Below are 17,968 nucleotides of genomic sequence, written 5' to 3'. Positions count from 1 at the left end.
TGCATTTTTGTTCTGTCACGCAATATTCTATTTATTGGATAGGATCACGCAACATTTGGAGGAGTTTTTATTGTAGAGATGACGATAAGGCTTGTTGGTTTACTCATTGTCCTCCTCATCGTCGTCATTTGAGCTAATTCGGAAGTACCGCAGCTCATAGGAATCCTTATCGTTGGACACCACGCGGATCCAGTCGCGGAGGCTGTTCTTCTTCAAGTACTTCTTCGTGAGGTACTTGAGGTACCGCTTGGAGAAATGGATGTCCGAATTCACAAATACCTTCATCTTTTGCCGCTCCATCGTCACATTCGTACCCAAGTTGTTCACTTTTCCATTCACCTTGAAGCGCTCAAGAAGGTATCGTTCCTGCAAAAAAGAAAGGTTTTCAATTTAAAATCATGAGGAAAGAATTTAAAAATAAATAAATAAACTCACAAAGTCAGCAACATCCATGATGCTATCCTCGACGATGTTGGTGCAATCGATGCCGTAGTGAATCTGCACCTTCTTCTTCTTGATACCCTTTCCACGGAGCAATTGCTTCTTTGTCACCTTCCCGGACTTCCCGGAAGCTGTTGCCACAGAGGAAAGAACACCCTTCTTCTCCTTTTTCGGCTTCACCGCCTTTGCAGCAGCCTTACCCGTAGCACCCTTCTCCTTGGGCTTATCACCAGGAGCCTTTGGTTTAGCTTCTGGCTTCTTTGCGGGTGCAGCGGCTGTTTCAGGCTTCTTTGCAGGTGCATCAGTTTTCTTGACTTCTGCCTTTTTCTCATCCTTGGGAGCTGGGGCAGCTTTTTTAGCTGCTGGAGCATCAGCCTTCTTTGGGGCTGCTTTGGGCTTAGCCTCAGCACCCTTAGCTGGTTGCTTGGCGTCCTTAGCGGGAGCAGCTTTCTTTGTAGCAGCTGCAGCTTTTACGGGCTCAGCACCAGCCTTGGCAGCTCCTGTAGGTTTCGTAACCTTCTCCACTTTAGCCGCAGTGGCAACCTTTGCCTTAACATCCTTGGCTTTCTTCTCCTCCGTCACTTTCTTCTCAACTTTTGCAGCAGCTGGTTTTTCCGCCGCCTTCTTGGGCTTCTCTGGCGCCTTTGTAGCGCCACCTTTGTCCGCCTTCTTGGCTTCCGGCTTGGGCTTTGCCTGCAATACGAGTAAAAAGCACGTTTACCAAGGAATTTTACTTTGTGAGGTTATGTTTTATGAAAATATTTTCCTGCTGCAATTTTTCTCGAAAACACAATTTATTCCCTTTCAACTGTAGTGTGACTTTTAAAGGTAAAAATATAATAAAGGGAAATTCTCGGAAAGTTTTACAAACAACTAAAATATCAAGACACTTTGGCAGAAAAGGTACACAAACTTTTGCCTTTGTAAGAAAAACCCAAAATATCTCCAATCATCCAGGGATTTTTCACAAAAACTCCACTTGATTTTCACACAGCAGGAATTATTCTTTAATATTTTCGAGAAATATTGCAGCTATTTTGAGAGATTTTGTAAGAAAATTGAGGATTTTTGGAAAAAACTTACAGACGGTGCCATGATTTAACTAAAAAGGGTCGTTTCACCGTTTTGTGTATCGTGCTCAAGAAATGCAAGGGGTGTTTCATCAAAAACAGATTCTTCAAGATTCTCGATTCTGTAATTTGAACATATTTTAAATTCGTTAGTTTCAAGCAAAAATGCATTTTTGGGGTCCAAAAGTTGTGGGGAATACTCCTGAGATCCCCAGGGAGCTTTTGTGAAAAAATGGGGGCCCTACTCGCCGGATTTTTCTTGCGGATGTTGAACGATTTTTTAGCGCGAATTTTGAAAAATTTAAAATAACGATGCCACAACTCGGCATCACCGTCTAAAAAGACCAATTTTGTTGGAAAATTCGGCGGAAAATGCAAGAAAATTGCGAAAAACATTTCATATGAGCGAGACACAACTAGTGACGTGTGAAAGAGAAATTGAGTTGAGCTGGCACAATTTCTTAAATTTAGTTTCTCTTTACTTTTGAAAATAAATCATCAAGATTTATTGTAGGTAACAACTAATTAATTGATTAAGTCTTGGAATAATGTCATCAGGAGACTTGGAAGTAGTGGTGGTTGATGCTTGAACTTTGTATTCCTACCACGTATTTAGAAAATGATTCTTTTTTGAGGTCATTCTTTTATTAATTTACTATTCAATAGATATAAAAAATTGAAAAAAAAAAGTAAAAAGGTGTCTCTTTTCTAATCTAACAACCTTATCCTTGACTAACTAGTAACATCTAACGAATTCAATGTTGACCGTGGTTGTAAAATGTTTTCATAGAATTTTTCTTTTAAGTGAAACAATTAAATCTCTAAAAAAGTTATCAAGGTAGTGTGATATTTTAATGAAAAAAAAAATCTTTAACATTACAAGCAGCAAATATAAAATCGCAGAATTTCATCTCCTGTGACACAGTTTAAGTTTAATTTTCTACGTTAGAACATCTTAAGAATTACAAATCAGTTAAAATGTACAAATCAATTGCTGTTGTCTCTCTTGCAATTTTCTTCTTCTCTTCGGTATAATTTACAATAGTTTTACAAATTCACTAAATAACCAATAAAAATTTTCAAAATTTTTTATATAGGCTCATGGGCAGGTCTCTAAAGCCATCCTTGAATACGGTGTTCCGTGTGCTGTAGAAAGTAACGCAACTCCCGAGCACTTGGTTGCTCTTCAACAAGGAAACTTTGGGGGTATCCTCCCAATTTGGGGATGCTTTGCTGATTGTCTCTCAAAGAAAGTCGGTGCCGTTTCCGAAGATGATTCATTCCAAATGGATTTCTTCAAATCAAAACTCGGAGAGTATATCAAAGTGGAGCACGTTGATAATTTTGTAGATAAATGCAACGATAAACTGGGACAGGGAAAGTGCAACACATCTGGAGAATTCTATCATTGCATTGTCAACATCGTATTATCTAACTTTTTCGGCTAATAAGTACGAAGGTAATTTGTAAAAAAAAATAAATTGATTAGATGTCTCATATAAAATTAGTTGGAAAATAAATTTTATGAGTAGAGCAAAAATTATATAAAATATTTAATTTACAAAATGGAATATGTAATAATGATCCTTTTATTAGCCATCATCCATGATTAATATTTAAAATCTGCTCCCAATTTTACGGACTAAACGGTAATTGACTGATAGGGCTGGATATGTTATAAAACTCAACCAAATGAATTTCCAGAAAAAAAATCTTTAGACAATCCTGGAAAGGACTTCTTATAATTTTGGCCAACCAAAGTTTTCCATTTCTGAGCAACGAAATGAGAGAAGCAGAGATTTTTTTCTTTAGGGTAAACCAAACAATATATAACAGCAAAGAAATGGATTAAAAGGAAGAAGACAGCTTTCGATTTAGGTATTTTTAAAAAGACATAGAAATCACACAGAAGCATCAAAAGCTCTGGCTAAGATAATAAGAAATACTTTGGTCTGATCTGCATTATGTATCGTGGGCTGATACTCCCCAGAAAAGCAAAGCATATAGTCTTATATCCTTTTATACAAACCCTTCCTGAGATCAAAACCAAGAATAAAGTTATATAGCTGATCGTAATTAATCACCTTTTAATGATATCATTTTGGGTTCCTTCTAGACTTTTTCCGCATGACCCTGTAAGAAAACTCAAGATCATTGACCTAGCAATGTTGGATGTTAAAATTCATGTTCAATGTTTCAGCACTTTATTAATTTAATAGATGAATTTATGCAAAATATGCTCCCCATATGGTATCAATTAGACAGTGATAGACAGTTCCAGAATAGGCGCAATTTTTAGTACCAATTTTATCACTGCATTTCTCTGTAATCAGCGTGACCATATCTTCATTGACGACTTGCCTCAAGTGATCCTGCAACACATTGACGTGGAATGCATCGTCATCAGTAACTATTCCAATTTTTCTAGAGATGCAATCCGTAAAGCAACCATAGAGTTCTTTAACACTAGACAGATCGCCCTTATCAATGTTAACAAGACTTTCTGGGGTGGATCCATTTTCCAGAGCACATGGCACGATGACTTCCATGATTGCTTTTGCAACGCCCTGACTGTGGACCTAGGAAAATAATATTAAATAAAATTAATTGGAGGACAATGATGAGGACTAGCTAATCTAGGATAAAATTCAATTTACTTTCAAACTTACCAATGAAGAGAAAATAGTGATGGTCCAAATTGAAAAAAGAATAAGTTTCATTTTTCAACAAATAAGTTGTTGCTTCTTTGGTATTTTAAATTAAACTACTAAGGCACCTGAGTGAGATATTAGGTTTTATACGTGTAATTAAGAGTAATCTTTACAGGAAGCAAAAATATCCGGTCTTCTTTTTGCTTAAAATTCGAGAAAAAAATTATAATCATAAAAATTTTATGATTGCTGAATTGGTTTAAATGACTTTGGGAGCTTTTTTATAAGATCGCATTACGTCAATTAAAGATTAAATACAAACTGATTATAAAAAAATTAAGAAAATATTTTTTCCTATGCTCGAAAAAATAAAACTAACTATTGTTACTAAATAAGGTTTTAAAATTAGGATTTTTAATATAATAAACAAAATTATGAACAAATTGTAGGACAATTCATAATTTTTAAATATTTTTTTTTTAATATAAGAACTCAAAAGATTAGATTAGATCAATTCACGTGATCAGTTTTCGAACTCTTCAGACTACGTAAAATACTCCAAACATTCTGAATTTAATTAAGAGAGTAAAAATTGTCTTTACAATAAATAAAATCATTAACTAATTTTTTTAATCTTTGAATGACTATACATATGTTGGAGACGTAAAAGTTATAATACGTTCTCCTTGAATAAGTCAGTAACATTTTAATGTTTTTATTGTTTTTATATTCTAGAATAAAATTTAAAAGTTCCTTAATCTCTTTGTGTTGGTTATATATAAATCAAGCCATAAACATCCTCATCTTTCAGTTATTATTTGACCATCAAGCAGAAAATGAAGATTTCTTACATCGCATTTGTCTTAACCTTCCTCTTTGCTACGACGGTATGTGTTATCGTCCTCGTGTTTTAGTGTAAATTACTAATAATATTTTCTCATTGTTTGTTAGGTAAATAGTTTGGAAATTGCCAAATTATTTTCTGATATTTTTGTACCATGTGCTCTGGAGACTGGTTCAACGAGAGATACATTTGTAGCAATCAATAAAGGTGATCTTACGGGTGCACGAAATGTCTTTGGTTGCTTTTCGGATTGCATTTCAAAGAAGGTCGGCATTGTGGGTGAAGACAATATTTTCCATGATGATGTTTATGAAGAGAAGCTAACTCAAATATTAAGGAAGGACCTTGTTATATCCTATATAGATAAATGCCTTGGGAATGCTAGTACAAAGCAATGTGAGGTCTCAGGAATGGTGCATTTATGTATGATTCAAACGGCCCTTTCCGGTATTTTTTCTATGCTTTAAAAATTAGATTTCCAAAACATTATTTAAGCACTAATTGTTTAATTTTTAATACATAAGGATAATAAAAAAAAATCTTATATAAACTTTATTATCTTAATTTTTGCGCATTTTTTGCTGTTGGTTTTATCAAGAATGGAACAGTGAAAATGAAAGCTTTTTTTTCTTCCAAAAGAATTTTATTTTAATTTGATTGTTTACACAAAATTTATTGCTAAAGTTTCTATTATACAGTAGTAGATTCCTCCGGTAACTTGGCATTCACCAGAACCAAGTTTAGCACTACACCGATTTACGATCACATCAACTAGATCATCTCGGGCAAATTGACTTATTTTCTCTTTGAATTTTTCAACTGTAAAATTGTTGTCCTCCGAGAGAACACCAATCTTCTTGGATACACAGTCTGTGAAGCAACCAAAGAGATTCTTGACGCTGGAGAGGTCTCCTTTATCAATGGAGCCCAGGGCTTCTTCAGTGGCACCTGTTTCTAAAGCACATGGCACTACAACGTCCACAATTGACTGTGAAATTTCAAACGTTTGGCTGTGGACCTGGAAATTGTATAAAAATAATATTTTATTCCTTATTACAGCAAATACTGTACATATGAAGCTTTAAATAAACTTACAGTAGAAGAGATAAAGGCGAGACAAATTAAAAAGGCGGAAAACTGCATTGTTGGAAGATACCACAAAACACACGTTGTTATTGCAAGTTAAATAAAAGTGAAGTAGGAAATTCTTAGATACCGCGTTTTATATAAAATTAGATCCGGAAGTACCGGATGTTAAATAAAATTTCAGATTATGTTCGTAATAAAATCTCTTCTTACGTTTAATTTTTTATCTCTAACAAAGCTATAAAATTTGCTGACGGTTTTTGATTAAAAAAATATTTTCTTGCTTAATTTAAGTGTTGAGTAGGTTGAGTATAAAAACTAAACATCATATTTTTATTACTTTTCACACATGCCCCCATAATCCTCTCCTTAGTTTTTTTTCCATAGTATGGAAAATTAATCAAAACAATGCAATTTTCTGTCTTCGGAGGTTTTTCTTGGAGAAAAAGTTCGTTGCATTTTCTAACGGTCATTTTAAAAGGCACAATCGATGAGAAATCGATGAAACTTCTCGATTCTCCGCATAACCACACTTTTCAATGTTTTGATGTTTTGGTTTTGTGCTGCAGTTCATAACTTTTATAAAATTTAATAAAAGACAAATTGGAAGGATTTTAAGACATGGACATTCGCCAGAAAGTGTGCAGAACCTGCCTACGGGGTGATTTTCCACTTTCATCATTGGATCTGAAGCTGGGTGACAAGACACCAGCACGAAAAATGTTGGAATTCCTCCTGGGTGGCGTCATTGAGCATTGCGAGGATTTTCAGGAGATCTGTGAGCCATGTCGTCGTGATCTATCACTCTGCTACTATTTTAAGCATCAGTGTATGGTGTCTGAGGAGAAGGTGAAGGAGCACATTAGGAACACCGTGGAAATTATTCCAGAACCACCCATTATGACGCTCCCTGTAACGGCTTTTGATTCCTACAATCCCAGTTCTCCGCTCATGTCTGACTCGCACTCAGAAATCTCCTCAGAAGGGGATTGGAGTACTGAGAAGGAGCCGCCAAAACCACTGCCCAATCAAAAGAAACCTGTTGGGGGAACAAGAGCAATGAGGAGGAAACAGAGAAAATTCAACTTGATTGAGTACGCCAACAGTTTGCTCGAAGCACGGAAAGCAGATGATGATGTTGAATTTGTTGGGACATACAGCAGAAGCAGGGAGCGTCAAGAACGACCAGATTACAACAGAGATCGATCAGATCGTCATCAGAGCAAGACTTCATCAAAGTATGAGGATTCCAAAGGTTTATATACATGCAAGAAGTGTGGTAAGACGTTCAACAGAGGAAGTCATCGACTGCACCATATGCGTGCTGTTCACGGATATGGAAAGTACTTGTGCCCCTTCTGTGGTAAATCTTATCCTGACAAAAATGCCCTGATCACCCACAAAATGGAACATAAGAATAATCTACCACATGAGTGCTCATTTTGCCAAAATAGGGAGTTCTTCACGAAGAATTTTCAATCCACGGAAAAATTAATTCTTTTAATTTTCTTCATAGATTCAAAACTTTGACGGAGCTGAGGGATCACATGGATACACATTTGAATGAGACCGACAGTTCCGTATGGGGTCCAAAGCTTCCTCCAGCCATGCAGACAACTTCTTCTTCAGATAAAGATGATTCAACTGAGAAAAAATCACCCAAGAAATCAACAGAGAATTTTGTCTGTGAGGTTTGCAAGAACTCCTATGCTCAAATTGATGTCCTTCGGTTTCATATGCGTATCACACATCCAGAACATGGCAATGCGTAAAGTCAGAAGGATAACAGAAGAATTAAGAAATTTTGTAAATCAACCTTCTCTTTTTGGATAAGCAAAATTATTAATATACCTACCCGGTAAAATTATGTTTTTCACACATATTGGACAAAAAAAAATCATTGTTTTAGAGGAGACAAATGAAATTATGACGTATAAAATATATTATACGATATTAATGGGTAGACAAAAAACCATTTGATTGACAAAACATCTTTTTATTCGATTCAATCAATTTCATTTCTTCATTCTCTGACGGCGCTCTTGATCCATATTTTTAACCAACTCCCATGTTTCTTCATCTAGTTTACTCTTTCCCATTGATTTTCCCACAAGACGTGACAGGGTTAGAAGGCTATGGAGTTCTTCAGAACTAGCATTGAAGGTTTTCCGCATTGTCACGAGATCTTCCTGCACAGTCGTTTGAATATCCCCATACAAATCAAACTTGGCTACTTTCTGGCTAGCCAGGAAACCACGAATGACTTCCAATCTCGTTCGAATAAATTGATGGGCCGCCTTATATGTCTCCGCAATGTGATTCATTACATTTGAATCCGGTTTCAGGGGTACAAGGATATCACTTGGTAAGAGACTCTTTCCTTCACCCAGAATCAAGACAGGAATATTGGATTCGTACTCCAGACGATAGAATTGGAAGTCAGCTTCAACTGATTGATGTCTTATAAGATGACTCAAGCTTTTCACCGCTTCAATACCTCCCCCTTGAAGCTGTCCTGGCTCCAGGCAGGTTTCATCGAGAATAAGATGGCTATTGGGTGCTAGCTGAAGGATACCGGAAGTAAGTTTTCCCGTGTTGTAATCCTTTTTGGGTACAAATTGGAACGTATTGAGATTCTCAAGGGACATCTCTAAATGATAGCTTACTGGAACAATTGCCTCGAGGATTTCATATAGAGATTTTGTGTATCCCGATGTAGCTCCTGGCAAATTGATAAGATTGAGGCACATCTTTCCCAAAATCTCCATTCCAACGCGACTTTGAATGCTGGACAAGAGATGTGCAAATAGATACCTCCCGGCAAGTTGGTCACCAAAGAGGCACTGTGTCAACACCATTAGTATATCCCGGGATATATCAGGAAAATTCCCATTAAAGGGTGTTTCAAAAGGCGCAATTTGGTGGACTTCTCGTGTTGAAATGGCGTGAAGGCGTGGAATAAGTGATGGTGGGGGATTCTTTGCAATGTGTTCCTCAGGGCTAAGCATTTCCTCAACTTCCTCAGTGCTTCCATCAAGGGCGGGATCAACTGAGAGAAATCCCACAACATCTATAACAGTATTGAGACGGAAAGATTCAAAATTCCTATAAATTTTGACCAAACAAGCTCGGCTAGGGCGATCCGGGAGTGGAGAATTGACCAAGTATTCTGTAGAGAGAATTGTTCTCGTCTCTCCGGGCGTTTGGTCATCCTTAATGACCTTCTGACGCTTCAGTAAGGTCTCATCATCATCCCCATCCTCTTGACGCTTTGAAGGATTTACTGATAATTTTTCAACTTCTGGAAGTTTTGATGGATCTTTGTAACCTTCATCGGCCCAATTATTTATTCCAGGAATGGTAACCAGGAACAGAGATCTTCTCTCCCCATGTTTGTTGTTTTCAGATGAAAAGTTAACTTCCTCTTCCCCCTGAAAATATTTAATTTCCAATAAAAAAACAGTGCAAATGTTCTCTTGTTTCTCCTAATCTTACCTGTTCGATTTGCAGGAAATCAACAAATTTCCCATCTTGCATTCTCTGCCCATCCCCAGTTTTCACTTCATAGCGCTCAAGGTAGTATTCTGGATCAAACATATCCTGGATCATCCCACGGAATCTCACGAGACTTCCACTTGGCTGAATGTTATCATGTTTCAGTAGAGGGATCTTACTCCAGTCCTGAGTTCTGGACAGAACTTCAATGTAGTCACTTTCATTTCTTAAAAAGTCACGGATTGTGATTTGATGGACAAGATCTTCGAAATTTACAGGCATTTTCAGGGAGTCTTCTAATTCCAGAGCGCCGGAACACAACCACCCGAATGAACTTTTTTTGAGGTTATGTTTTGACAATGTGTTGGCGGGAAAATGCGCACGAACTTTACGAACGCGTGTGCCGATGTCATCGCGATGGATGCTGTTGTTGTTGCTGATGCAGCCGGTTGCAGCGGTTTATTGTTGTTACATGTGTAGCTGTTGCTGTTTGTTCTTGTTGATCCTGCTGTTGCTGCATTGCTGCTTCTTCACATTTTTTAAAGGTACTTTTGTTTTTGCTATTGCTGTTGTTACGTTTATTGTTGCTCTTTGATTACGGCCGCTACGGTTATTTCCAGAAAAATTACTCAATAAAATTAATTATTTTAATCTGTTTTATTGTAATACTCAAAAAAAAAGATCTTGCGCAATCATTTTATTTTATTTTAGTGTTTACGTAAAAAAGTTGTTTTACTTTTCGTTTGCAAGTTTGTATAATGTTAAATAATTAACAGCAATTGAGTGGCACTTATTGCTTTCATTCGAATCCTGGAGATTTAAGATTTTCTTCGTTTACTTGTAACTTGCAGGATTTATGCCTAAATTATTGAATTTTTCCTCTGTGTTGATGATGATGTTGGTAATTATATTTTGATGCATCTTGGAGGTAAGACACATTTTGCCTAAAAGAGGAAGCACTCGGTTGGTTGGAAAATAGGGAAAATATGTATAGTAAAAAAAAATCAGAATTGTACACTAAAAATTAGTTTTATTATCTCTAAATCATATTTATAAAATCACATTTGAATGTCTTTGTTGAAGCTTTATTGCATTTAAAACTAATATAAAATATTATTTCGAGAATTTGAGAAGGGTTACCATTTTTAAAGCAATAAAACTCTTATTTAAAATAATTTCTGAACAAAGATTTTTTGTTTAACTGAATATAAGGGGTGGATACATAACTAATTCGAACACTGTTATTCAAAAATAAAGTTAATTTTATATGATTTATATATTGATTTGTTCCTTTTTTAAATAAATGATTATTGAACAGAATTCTGTATGTTATTAATTGTAAGAGTAAAAGAAAATTTTTCATTAAAATCATCATCCTCATATAATTTTTTTTACTAAAAAAATATATTCTCTATTCTCATTAATTCTTTTAAATTCTACAAATCTATCACTTGTATTATTTTAACTATTAGTATTTTCTAAAAGTGGCAAAAAGCCAGCATAATCAAAAAATATTAGTAACCTACCTATTTAAACATTTTTTTGAAAACTTTTTTAAAAACTCCAAAATACTCGGTTATGGTTCTTCTATCACTGTACTAATAGTCTCTTTAGTTTTATTAAGCACAAAATCTATTAGCTATTTCAAAAAAAAATTATCATTATATTAATAAAAGAATAACAATATTGTTTTTTTATTAGAAAGACTAATGAATAATTGTGTATGTGAGTGAAAATTAAGGATTCTAAATTATTTGGTCCTCACGTAGGATCTTCACTGTCTTCTAAACTATCTATTACGAGCAAAACAAGATCTCTTTTTTTTACTTAACGATATAGTCATAGTAAGAAAAATATTCGAGAAAATCACAAAAAATTCACATTCAAAAGGTTCAAAAGTTAGAAAAAAAAAACATTTATCTTGGTTCTTTAATCTGAACTACCTGTCAACAGGAGTTTTCCTGAGCACTTCTAAAATCTAACATTTTAAAATCTATTTGTCACTAATTAGTACCGTGCGTTAATTTAATAATTATACCATATCGACAATTTGAAACCTCACACTAAATTAATCGAGCCTATTTTCATCTTACGGAGCTTTATATATCTCCCTAATCTTCTATCATTGTAATTTCTTTAAATTCGTCTAATGTACCAGAAATTCCTGGCATTCTGACTAAGAGACTCTAATACTGTTTTTGTGACGTCTTTGACGCCAATAGGAAGTTCTCATGATAGTTCATTGAGCTTCATGGTATTTTTGCTGGGTGCCCGATAGAGTTTTTGTGACCACACTGAGAGGATGACCATCTGCGTAAGGATCACTATTTGAACAATAACTGAAGGAGAAAAAAATGCGTTATGAGGGAGGAATTTCTTATAGGAATTTAATAGATCCATAAACAGTAGGTACTTACTGTTTTTATAGAGGGCTGGCGTAAGTGGGTACCAACAGGGAAAGTCAATGTTTGCAACAATTACATTCCCAATCCCTGGTTGAATCTTCGTCATCATGAGTACAAATTGCAATGCAAAGTACTTAGGCCTGAGGCGGAGTTGAGGGTAGTTGGGTGCCATCATGCGTACAATGATGTTAAGACCCCAAATAACAAGAAGGATTGATGTTATGATAAAGGGAAGATAGTACAAGAATACTTTGCTGTATAATCTCTGAAAATAAAAAAAAAAGAAACTTATATAAAAATACTGTGACTCCAAAGTTTTCTATTATCGGTTGTGGAGCGCACTTTCTAATAGATTCTGTATTAGAACCGGAGACATTTCGGATGCGAGTTTGAGTGCTCTGCTCATTCTTTGCGCACTAATAAAAATTTAAAAATTCATTTTTTTATTAAGGAAATAATCCGCAGTGAATTAAAGGTAATTCAAGAAAATTACTCAAAGTCATGGTCATTCCTGATTTTACAATCAACACTCCAAATTAAGTAATACCCCTTAATTGGTAGAGAATTTCATGGCGCTAATCACGTTAAATTGTTCGCCTGGAATATTTCTTCGATCTTTTATTTTTTATTTTTTATTACTTCACTGATGTCATATTTCACACAGTACCTGCTAATTCAAGATCAGGAATATAATCTTTTTTTTTCTCTATTTAATTAGCTTAGACTCTATGGAAAAATATAATTTCCGCATGATTTTTATCCCAATGTGGATAATGAAAAAGTTCTAAAAAAAGTAGTTCTACTTACATCATTTTCAACAAATAAAACATTTAGAGATATGAAGAGCACCCCCTGAACAATAGGGAATTGCAGTACGAGCGTCCTTATGAGAAGGAATGTTGATTTAGAAGGACGACCGGGATGAAGGCAGCAACAGCAGCAGCAACATGGCGGCGTCCGGAGAGAGAAGGCGTCAGTATTAGCTTGTTTGATGAAATTCGTTTCCCCACCAGCATAGTCTATAAATAAACTAAGAAATACAATATATTAGTCGCGTCTAGGTACACTTAATGAATTAAAGTGCTTTTTTTGAATTCAAATTACTTAAAATTCTATTTTTAATTTTAGATTTATTTTATTGGAGGTACCTACCAAATTAACTGATAGGTGCAAAAGGAAAAGGTCAAATGCGCTACCGTGTCGCATAGAAGGATGGCTCTCGGTACAAGAATGGACACAAAAGCTGCCGCTGAGACAATCTGAAAGATAGAACATTTAAATTTGCATCTCACGTTACTTGTAATGTATTAGTTTTTTGGGTCTGGAATATGAGGTCATATGTTTAACCACATAATGCAGTAATTTTGAGTAATTACGTAATTATATACGTATGTTTTATGGGTTTAGTTTATAGAGTTTATGGGCTTGTCGAAGAAAAAATACACGATTAATGGACAACCGTAAGAAAAAATCGCGCATTAATTTTTTTCTATCACAATTTATCCATCTTATTGTGGCTTTCGCACACAAAAACCTATAGGAATAAAAAAATATATATGGTACACCCACGCTATTTAAATGTCGCGAAAATTATAATATATTTTGATGCCGATGAACCATAAGATGCCATTTGAGACCAATTCTCTTGAGATGCTTGACAACATACACCTTTTCGCAATCAGTCAGACTGAAGCTTAATCGCAGACGTGTTGAATTAAAAAATACCAATATAACAAGGTTTTAAATAAATTATATTTCAAGTTCAAAATCATTGGCAGTCGAAAGACAGACTGTCGAATACATACATACATAATAAAGAAAGTATAGAACATTGAATATTTGTCTCAAATTAGCTGCAACGCAAATGCTTTAGGGAGAATTTTACACTCTGGCTTATGAGGAATAATTTGGGCAATAAGGAGTTTTACCTACGTAACCCAGCAATATGTGAATGTACTTTAAAAAAACACGTAAGTTTTTACTTACAGAAGTAGCAAAAAAGAATGTATAATTTATCATTATTTTGAATTGCTTAAACTGTATGAAGAGACCGAGCTAGAAAATGCATTTTTCTTTAATTTTACCAATTATATAATAAAAGGAAGGAAAAAAAGGAACATGCATGTAAAACATAGATATGACTGCTGTTACGAAAATTTAAAAATTTGAAGTATTTCCTTCAAATATCTTTTTTCTTTCTTATTATATAGTCGAGGAATTTAAATCACGTGAAAAAATATACTAATTTGAAGATTCAAGAATGGATTCATTAGATGCTATTTTAATTTAATTAAAAATAAATATACGATCTTCCTGCAGAATAAAAAAGGCACGAATAACGACAAGAATGTTACTTTAGAATTCAAATTATTAACATATTTTTCACTTACTTGGTAAATGCCACAGAGGAGAAGAGTCCTCGCGAGAAAGGACTTTGGCGTTCGTCGCACCAACTTCTTGAGATTCCTATAGTAGATAGTTAGGGTAGCAAGGAAGAGTACACCGCCAGTTGCTGTGAGACCCATAAGAAATGGTGTCATGCCCGAAATATATTCATAAAAGGACGGAATGGCATCGTTGGTACATTCCAAAAAGGCCCCAATCTCTGTTGAATTGTTCATTGTGGGGTGTGGACTCCGGGTCTTCTGTGGATGGTAAATCAGTGAAAAATATTAATACGCAGTGATGCAACAAAATGATTGGCAAATAATGGCCACTGATTGTTTTGCGCCACGACATTGCAATTAAACTCGGCATATGTGTGCTGCTGCATCAAAAGATACATTTTATGATCATCATATGAATGACTGGGTGACCCATAAATACGCAGATGAGGTTCAGGGTTTTGTGTGAAAGCTCAAGGGAATCTACTAAGATAGCCCAGAGTCCTCCTGAGGGACCTTTCATTTGTTTTGCAATTTCCTTGATGCATCGAAAGAGATTAAAGATACGAGTATATGTAATTTAATTTCTGCGGAGCATGCAAGCAAAGAGAGATAGAGAGATAAAAAAAGTTTTTTTTGTATAAATGAATGGTGCATTGAAATGATTTAAATTAAGTATAAGTTTTTTTTATTTCCTATTGAAGTTATATTTGACATTGTACATGCCAGTATGGGTTGGAAGAGAATTTTAATTTCTAATAGGGAATAGATTCAATGAAGTGTATCAAAAGAATTAAAAAGAAAAATCTATTGGTACCTATAGTATCTTTAATATATTTGACTATAAAAATTTGTTGTAAAATATTTATTAATAATTGGAATAACAATTTATTTTGTAAAAATATCCTTCCTTCTTATTTTATATTCTTTCAATACTATGGTTTTCCGGGTTTTCCATTTTTACACAATTTCTTTTTATCAATTTAGTGGAAGGAATTCTTTAATGCTATTAAGTTGGTAGACAAGGACATCATACATTCCTTTCGCAACTCATAATCCTTTGACCTAGAAGCTCAAACGTGTAATGACGTCAAGATGAGCTTCGCATCTCATCTTTAAAGCTCCATTCCGGAAGGACGAATTCGGTGTATGGTGTCGTGAGTTTAGATTTACTCTTCCTTGCCACTCATAAATTATACATAAATCGATGATGAAGACCTATAATTTGTGACTCTTTACAATCTAAAATTATTCTCTATCTCTTTTTTGTGCGGATGTTTCATTGAGACAGAGAGCTGGTCGATTGAGTTAGTGAAACCATCACTTAATCACATGCAAATGTTTCGTTTTTATTTGAGATGATTACATAAATTAAGATAATCAGTATGTATCTTATTCCCTCCCGCAAAAAATTACATTATTGTTTACGCCTATGGGATTCTAAGAATAGTAGAGTTAGAATAATTAATAAACAAAATTGTTTTTTTTTATTGTGATAAAGTCTTTCTTTTTTTTTAGGGAAATAAAAAATTAAGTAATTTAAATCAGTCATCAGAAAATATTACCTGCTTTATTTTTTCTTCATCCAATAAAAAAAATATTAGGAATGAAGATGCGTGGATGATGTAAAATAAATTAATGATGGTGCGAATGAGGCAATAATTTCACTTTTTCTCACTTTTTATATTTATACGAATATTCGTACTGCAACATTCAAGGGGTCACCAACAACGATGGCAAAGTTACTTTTTCGAGGCCACAAGAATTGTGTCACCATCACTTTATGGTAAATTGATCTTTTGGGAAATCAATAAAATTTGTTTGGTTTCTCCGAGTAAAATTCAGTGACAATGCGCTTACATAATAGGAGTTGATATTCTTTAGTTTGGTGGTTTATTCACTCGTTGCAATTTGATTCATCAGTCGTTTCTTTACTCTTTATAATTTGAAAACTGAAAAGCTACTGGAAAACTCTTTAAACTGATACGCAATGATGATATCCAAATTTGCAATCACCTCAATTATAATCCAAATCCGAAAGTTTTTTTTTTGATTATTACGTATTTACAATAGGTATACTTGTACCATTTGTGTATAATACCAGTTGAGTTAATTTTGTTGAGCGTTACTCAGCATCAAATATTTAGATTGAAAACATTCTCAACACTGGCAGTCAATCAATTAATTGTATCAGTTTAATTCATGCCAATATTTTTTTTGTGAATTAAAGAGATGAAAGAAATTAATTATAACTTTGAAATTAGACAAACATACTAGAATTTAAAATGTTGAAGTTTATACAATTTTTTCTAATAATTTTTATTTATAGTTAGCCATTAACCCCTCGATTATTTACAAAAGGTCGTGTATAGAGTCACTTTACATTTTTTAAGCAAAAAAAAAAACAAAAAAAAAAAAATTATCACAGACAATGATTTAGCACCAAATATTTTATCACTTTGTTTTTCTTCCAAAAAGTGATTTCTCAATAAATCACCACTTTTTTGTCGTTTCGCAAACAAGCAAATGTATGAGCACCACACGAAAAAATGCCACAATTTCGAGCAGAGTCACTGAGGAGGAAAAAAATCAAGAGTACATTTCAAGTCAACGATTTCAACTACAATTTTTGGGAGTATAGTGAAAGTCCCGCGAAAGGCAACAGGTGAGTGTGTCCCAACACCCCTCATTGGAATGATTACGGTGAAGCGGTGAGGTCGTTACGGGGGATTGGTGCACAGAAAATGAGAGAGTTCACAGAAAAGTGCGCCAGGAGATGATTGATAGATGTTCACATGAAGCGTGACAATATTCACATCAATTTGCACGGCAATTTTTTATGTGGAGTCGAGGCGACCTACCTGTTGATCTCTCAGACGAAGGGTGATATACAAAAATCGAAGATGTTACGCGCCAAAAAGCACATTCTCGCAACGAGAGTGCCGCTCAGACTGGCGCAAGGAGCTGCGCGACTACTCTCATCTTGCCAACCACAGCGTTTAGCTGTGAGTTGAAGTGGCGGCACGATTAGTGATGGTTAATAGTGGTAAAATTTAGTAAATCAATATAATAAAGAAAGGTCTGTTTGTTGGTAATCGTCGTGTCAGGGGGTCATACATCTACATTGGGGTGTCATGCATCTCTATAAGGGTGTCATACATCTATACTGGGGTGTCATACATCTATACTGGGGTGTCATGCATCTATATTTGGGTGTCATGCATCTCTATAAGGGTGTCATGCATCTACATTTGGGGTGATTTCTCCTCTTTGTAAAGTTTTTTCTTTGGGATTGATAAGTGGTCTTAATCTACTTATAAACCATCACATTTTTTTTCTCTAAAATTTGCGCGAGGCGCAACAAATCCACGCGAAGCGGGGCGGGGCAAATTGGAGCGAAGCGAAAATTTACCTCGTAAATGAAATAAATTGTGATAAATTCCCATTGTGATTCCTTTTTTATAAAAAAAATTTGTGGTGAAGAAGTGTGGAATATGTCTGACTTTTTATTCCAGTTATATTTTTTTTTCTTAAGCTCAATGATCAATAATGAAATTCCAAAGCTTTCGTCCCAAGAATATGGCAAAAATGT

General features: G+C 34.7%; 4 protein-coding genes across 4 annotated transcripts; all 4 read right to left on the bottom strand.

Annotated features, from left to right (window-relative positions):
- Window positions 1-4: 4 nt before the first annotated feature.
- LOC129795168 (60S ribosomal protein L22) lies at window positions 5-1,602 on the bottom strand. The gene is made up of 3 exons (XM_055836241.1): window positions 1,525-1,602; window positions 436-1,134; window positions 5-366 (listed from the first exon to the last, which is right to left on the bottom strand). Exons 1-3 carry the CDS (start codon window positions 1,534-1,536, stop codon window positions 100-102), a joined length of 978 nt encoding a protein of 325 aa, XP_055692216.1. The 5' UTR covers window positions 1,537-1,602; the 3' UTR covers window positions 5-99.
- Window positions 1,603-5,667: 4,065 nt separating this feature from the next.
- LOC129795274 (uncharacterized) lies at window positions 5,668-6,164 on the bottom strand. Its single transcript, XM_055836360.1, has 2 exons — window positions 6,102-6,164; window positions 5,668-6,024 (listed from the first exon to the last, which is right to left on the bottom strand). The coding sequence occupies exons 1-2, from the start codon at window positions 6,147-6,149 to the stop codon at window positions 5,668-5,670; spliced, it is 405 nt and encodes a 134-aa protein (XP_055692335.1). The 5' UTR covers window positions 6,150-6,164.
- A 1,903-nt stretch (window positions 6,165-8,067) lies between these two features.
- LOC129795157 (mini-chromosome maintenance complex-binding protein) lies at window positions 8,068-9,953 on the bottom strand. Its single transcript, XM_055836229.1, has 2 exons — window positions 9,588-9,953; window positions 8,068-9,523 (listed from the first exon to the last, which is right to left on the bottom strand). The coding sequence occupies exons 1-2, from the start codon at window positions 9,867-9,869 to the stop codon at window positions 8,108-8,110; spliced, it is 1,698 nt and encodes a 565-aa protein (XP_055692204.1). The 5' UTR covers window positions 9,870-9,953; the 3' UTR covers window positions 8,068-8,107.
- A 644-nt stretch (window positions 9,954-10,597) lies between these two features.
- LOC129795172 (organic solute transporter alpha-like protein) lies at window positions 10,598-17,345 on the bottom strand. Its single transcript, XM_055836244.1, has 6 exons — window positions 17,238-17,345; window positions 14,383-14,637; window positions 13,145-13,251; window positions 12,800-13,022; window positions 12,005-12,257; window positions 10,598-11,926 (listed from the first exon to the last, which is right to left on the bottom strand). Exons 2-6 carry the CDS (start codon window positions 14,611-14,613, stop codon window positions 11,817-11,819), a joined length of 924 nt encoding a protein of 307 aa, XP_055692219.1. The 5' UTR covers window positions 14,614-14,637; window positions 17,238-17,345; the 3' UTR covers window positions 10,598-11,816.
- Window positions 17,346-17,968: the final 623 nt, after the last annotated feature.

This window comes from Lutzomyia longipalpis, chromosome 4 (genome assembly GCF_024334085.1).
Source record: "Lutzomyia longipalpis isolate SR_M1_2022 chromosome 4, ASM2433408v1".
In the NCBI taxonomy this organism is placed as follows: domain Eukaryota; kingdom Metazoa; phylum Arthropoda; class Insecta; order Diptera; family Psychodidae; genus Lutzomyia; species Lutzomyia longipalpis.
The sequence above is the reverse complement of the archived record's forward strand: the minus strand, read 5'-3'. Positions and strand labels throughout refer to the sequence as shown.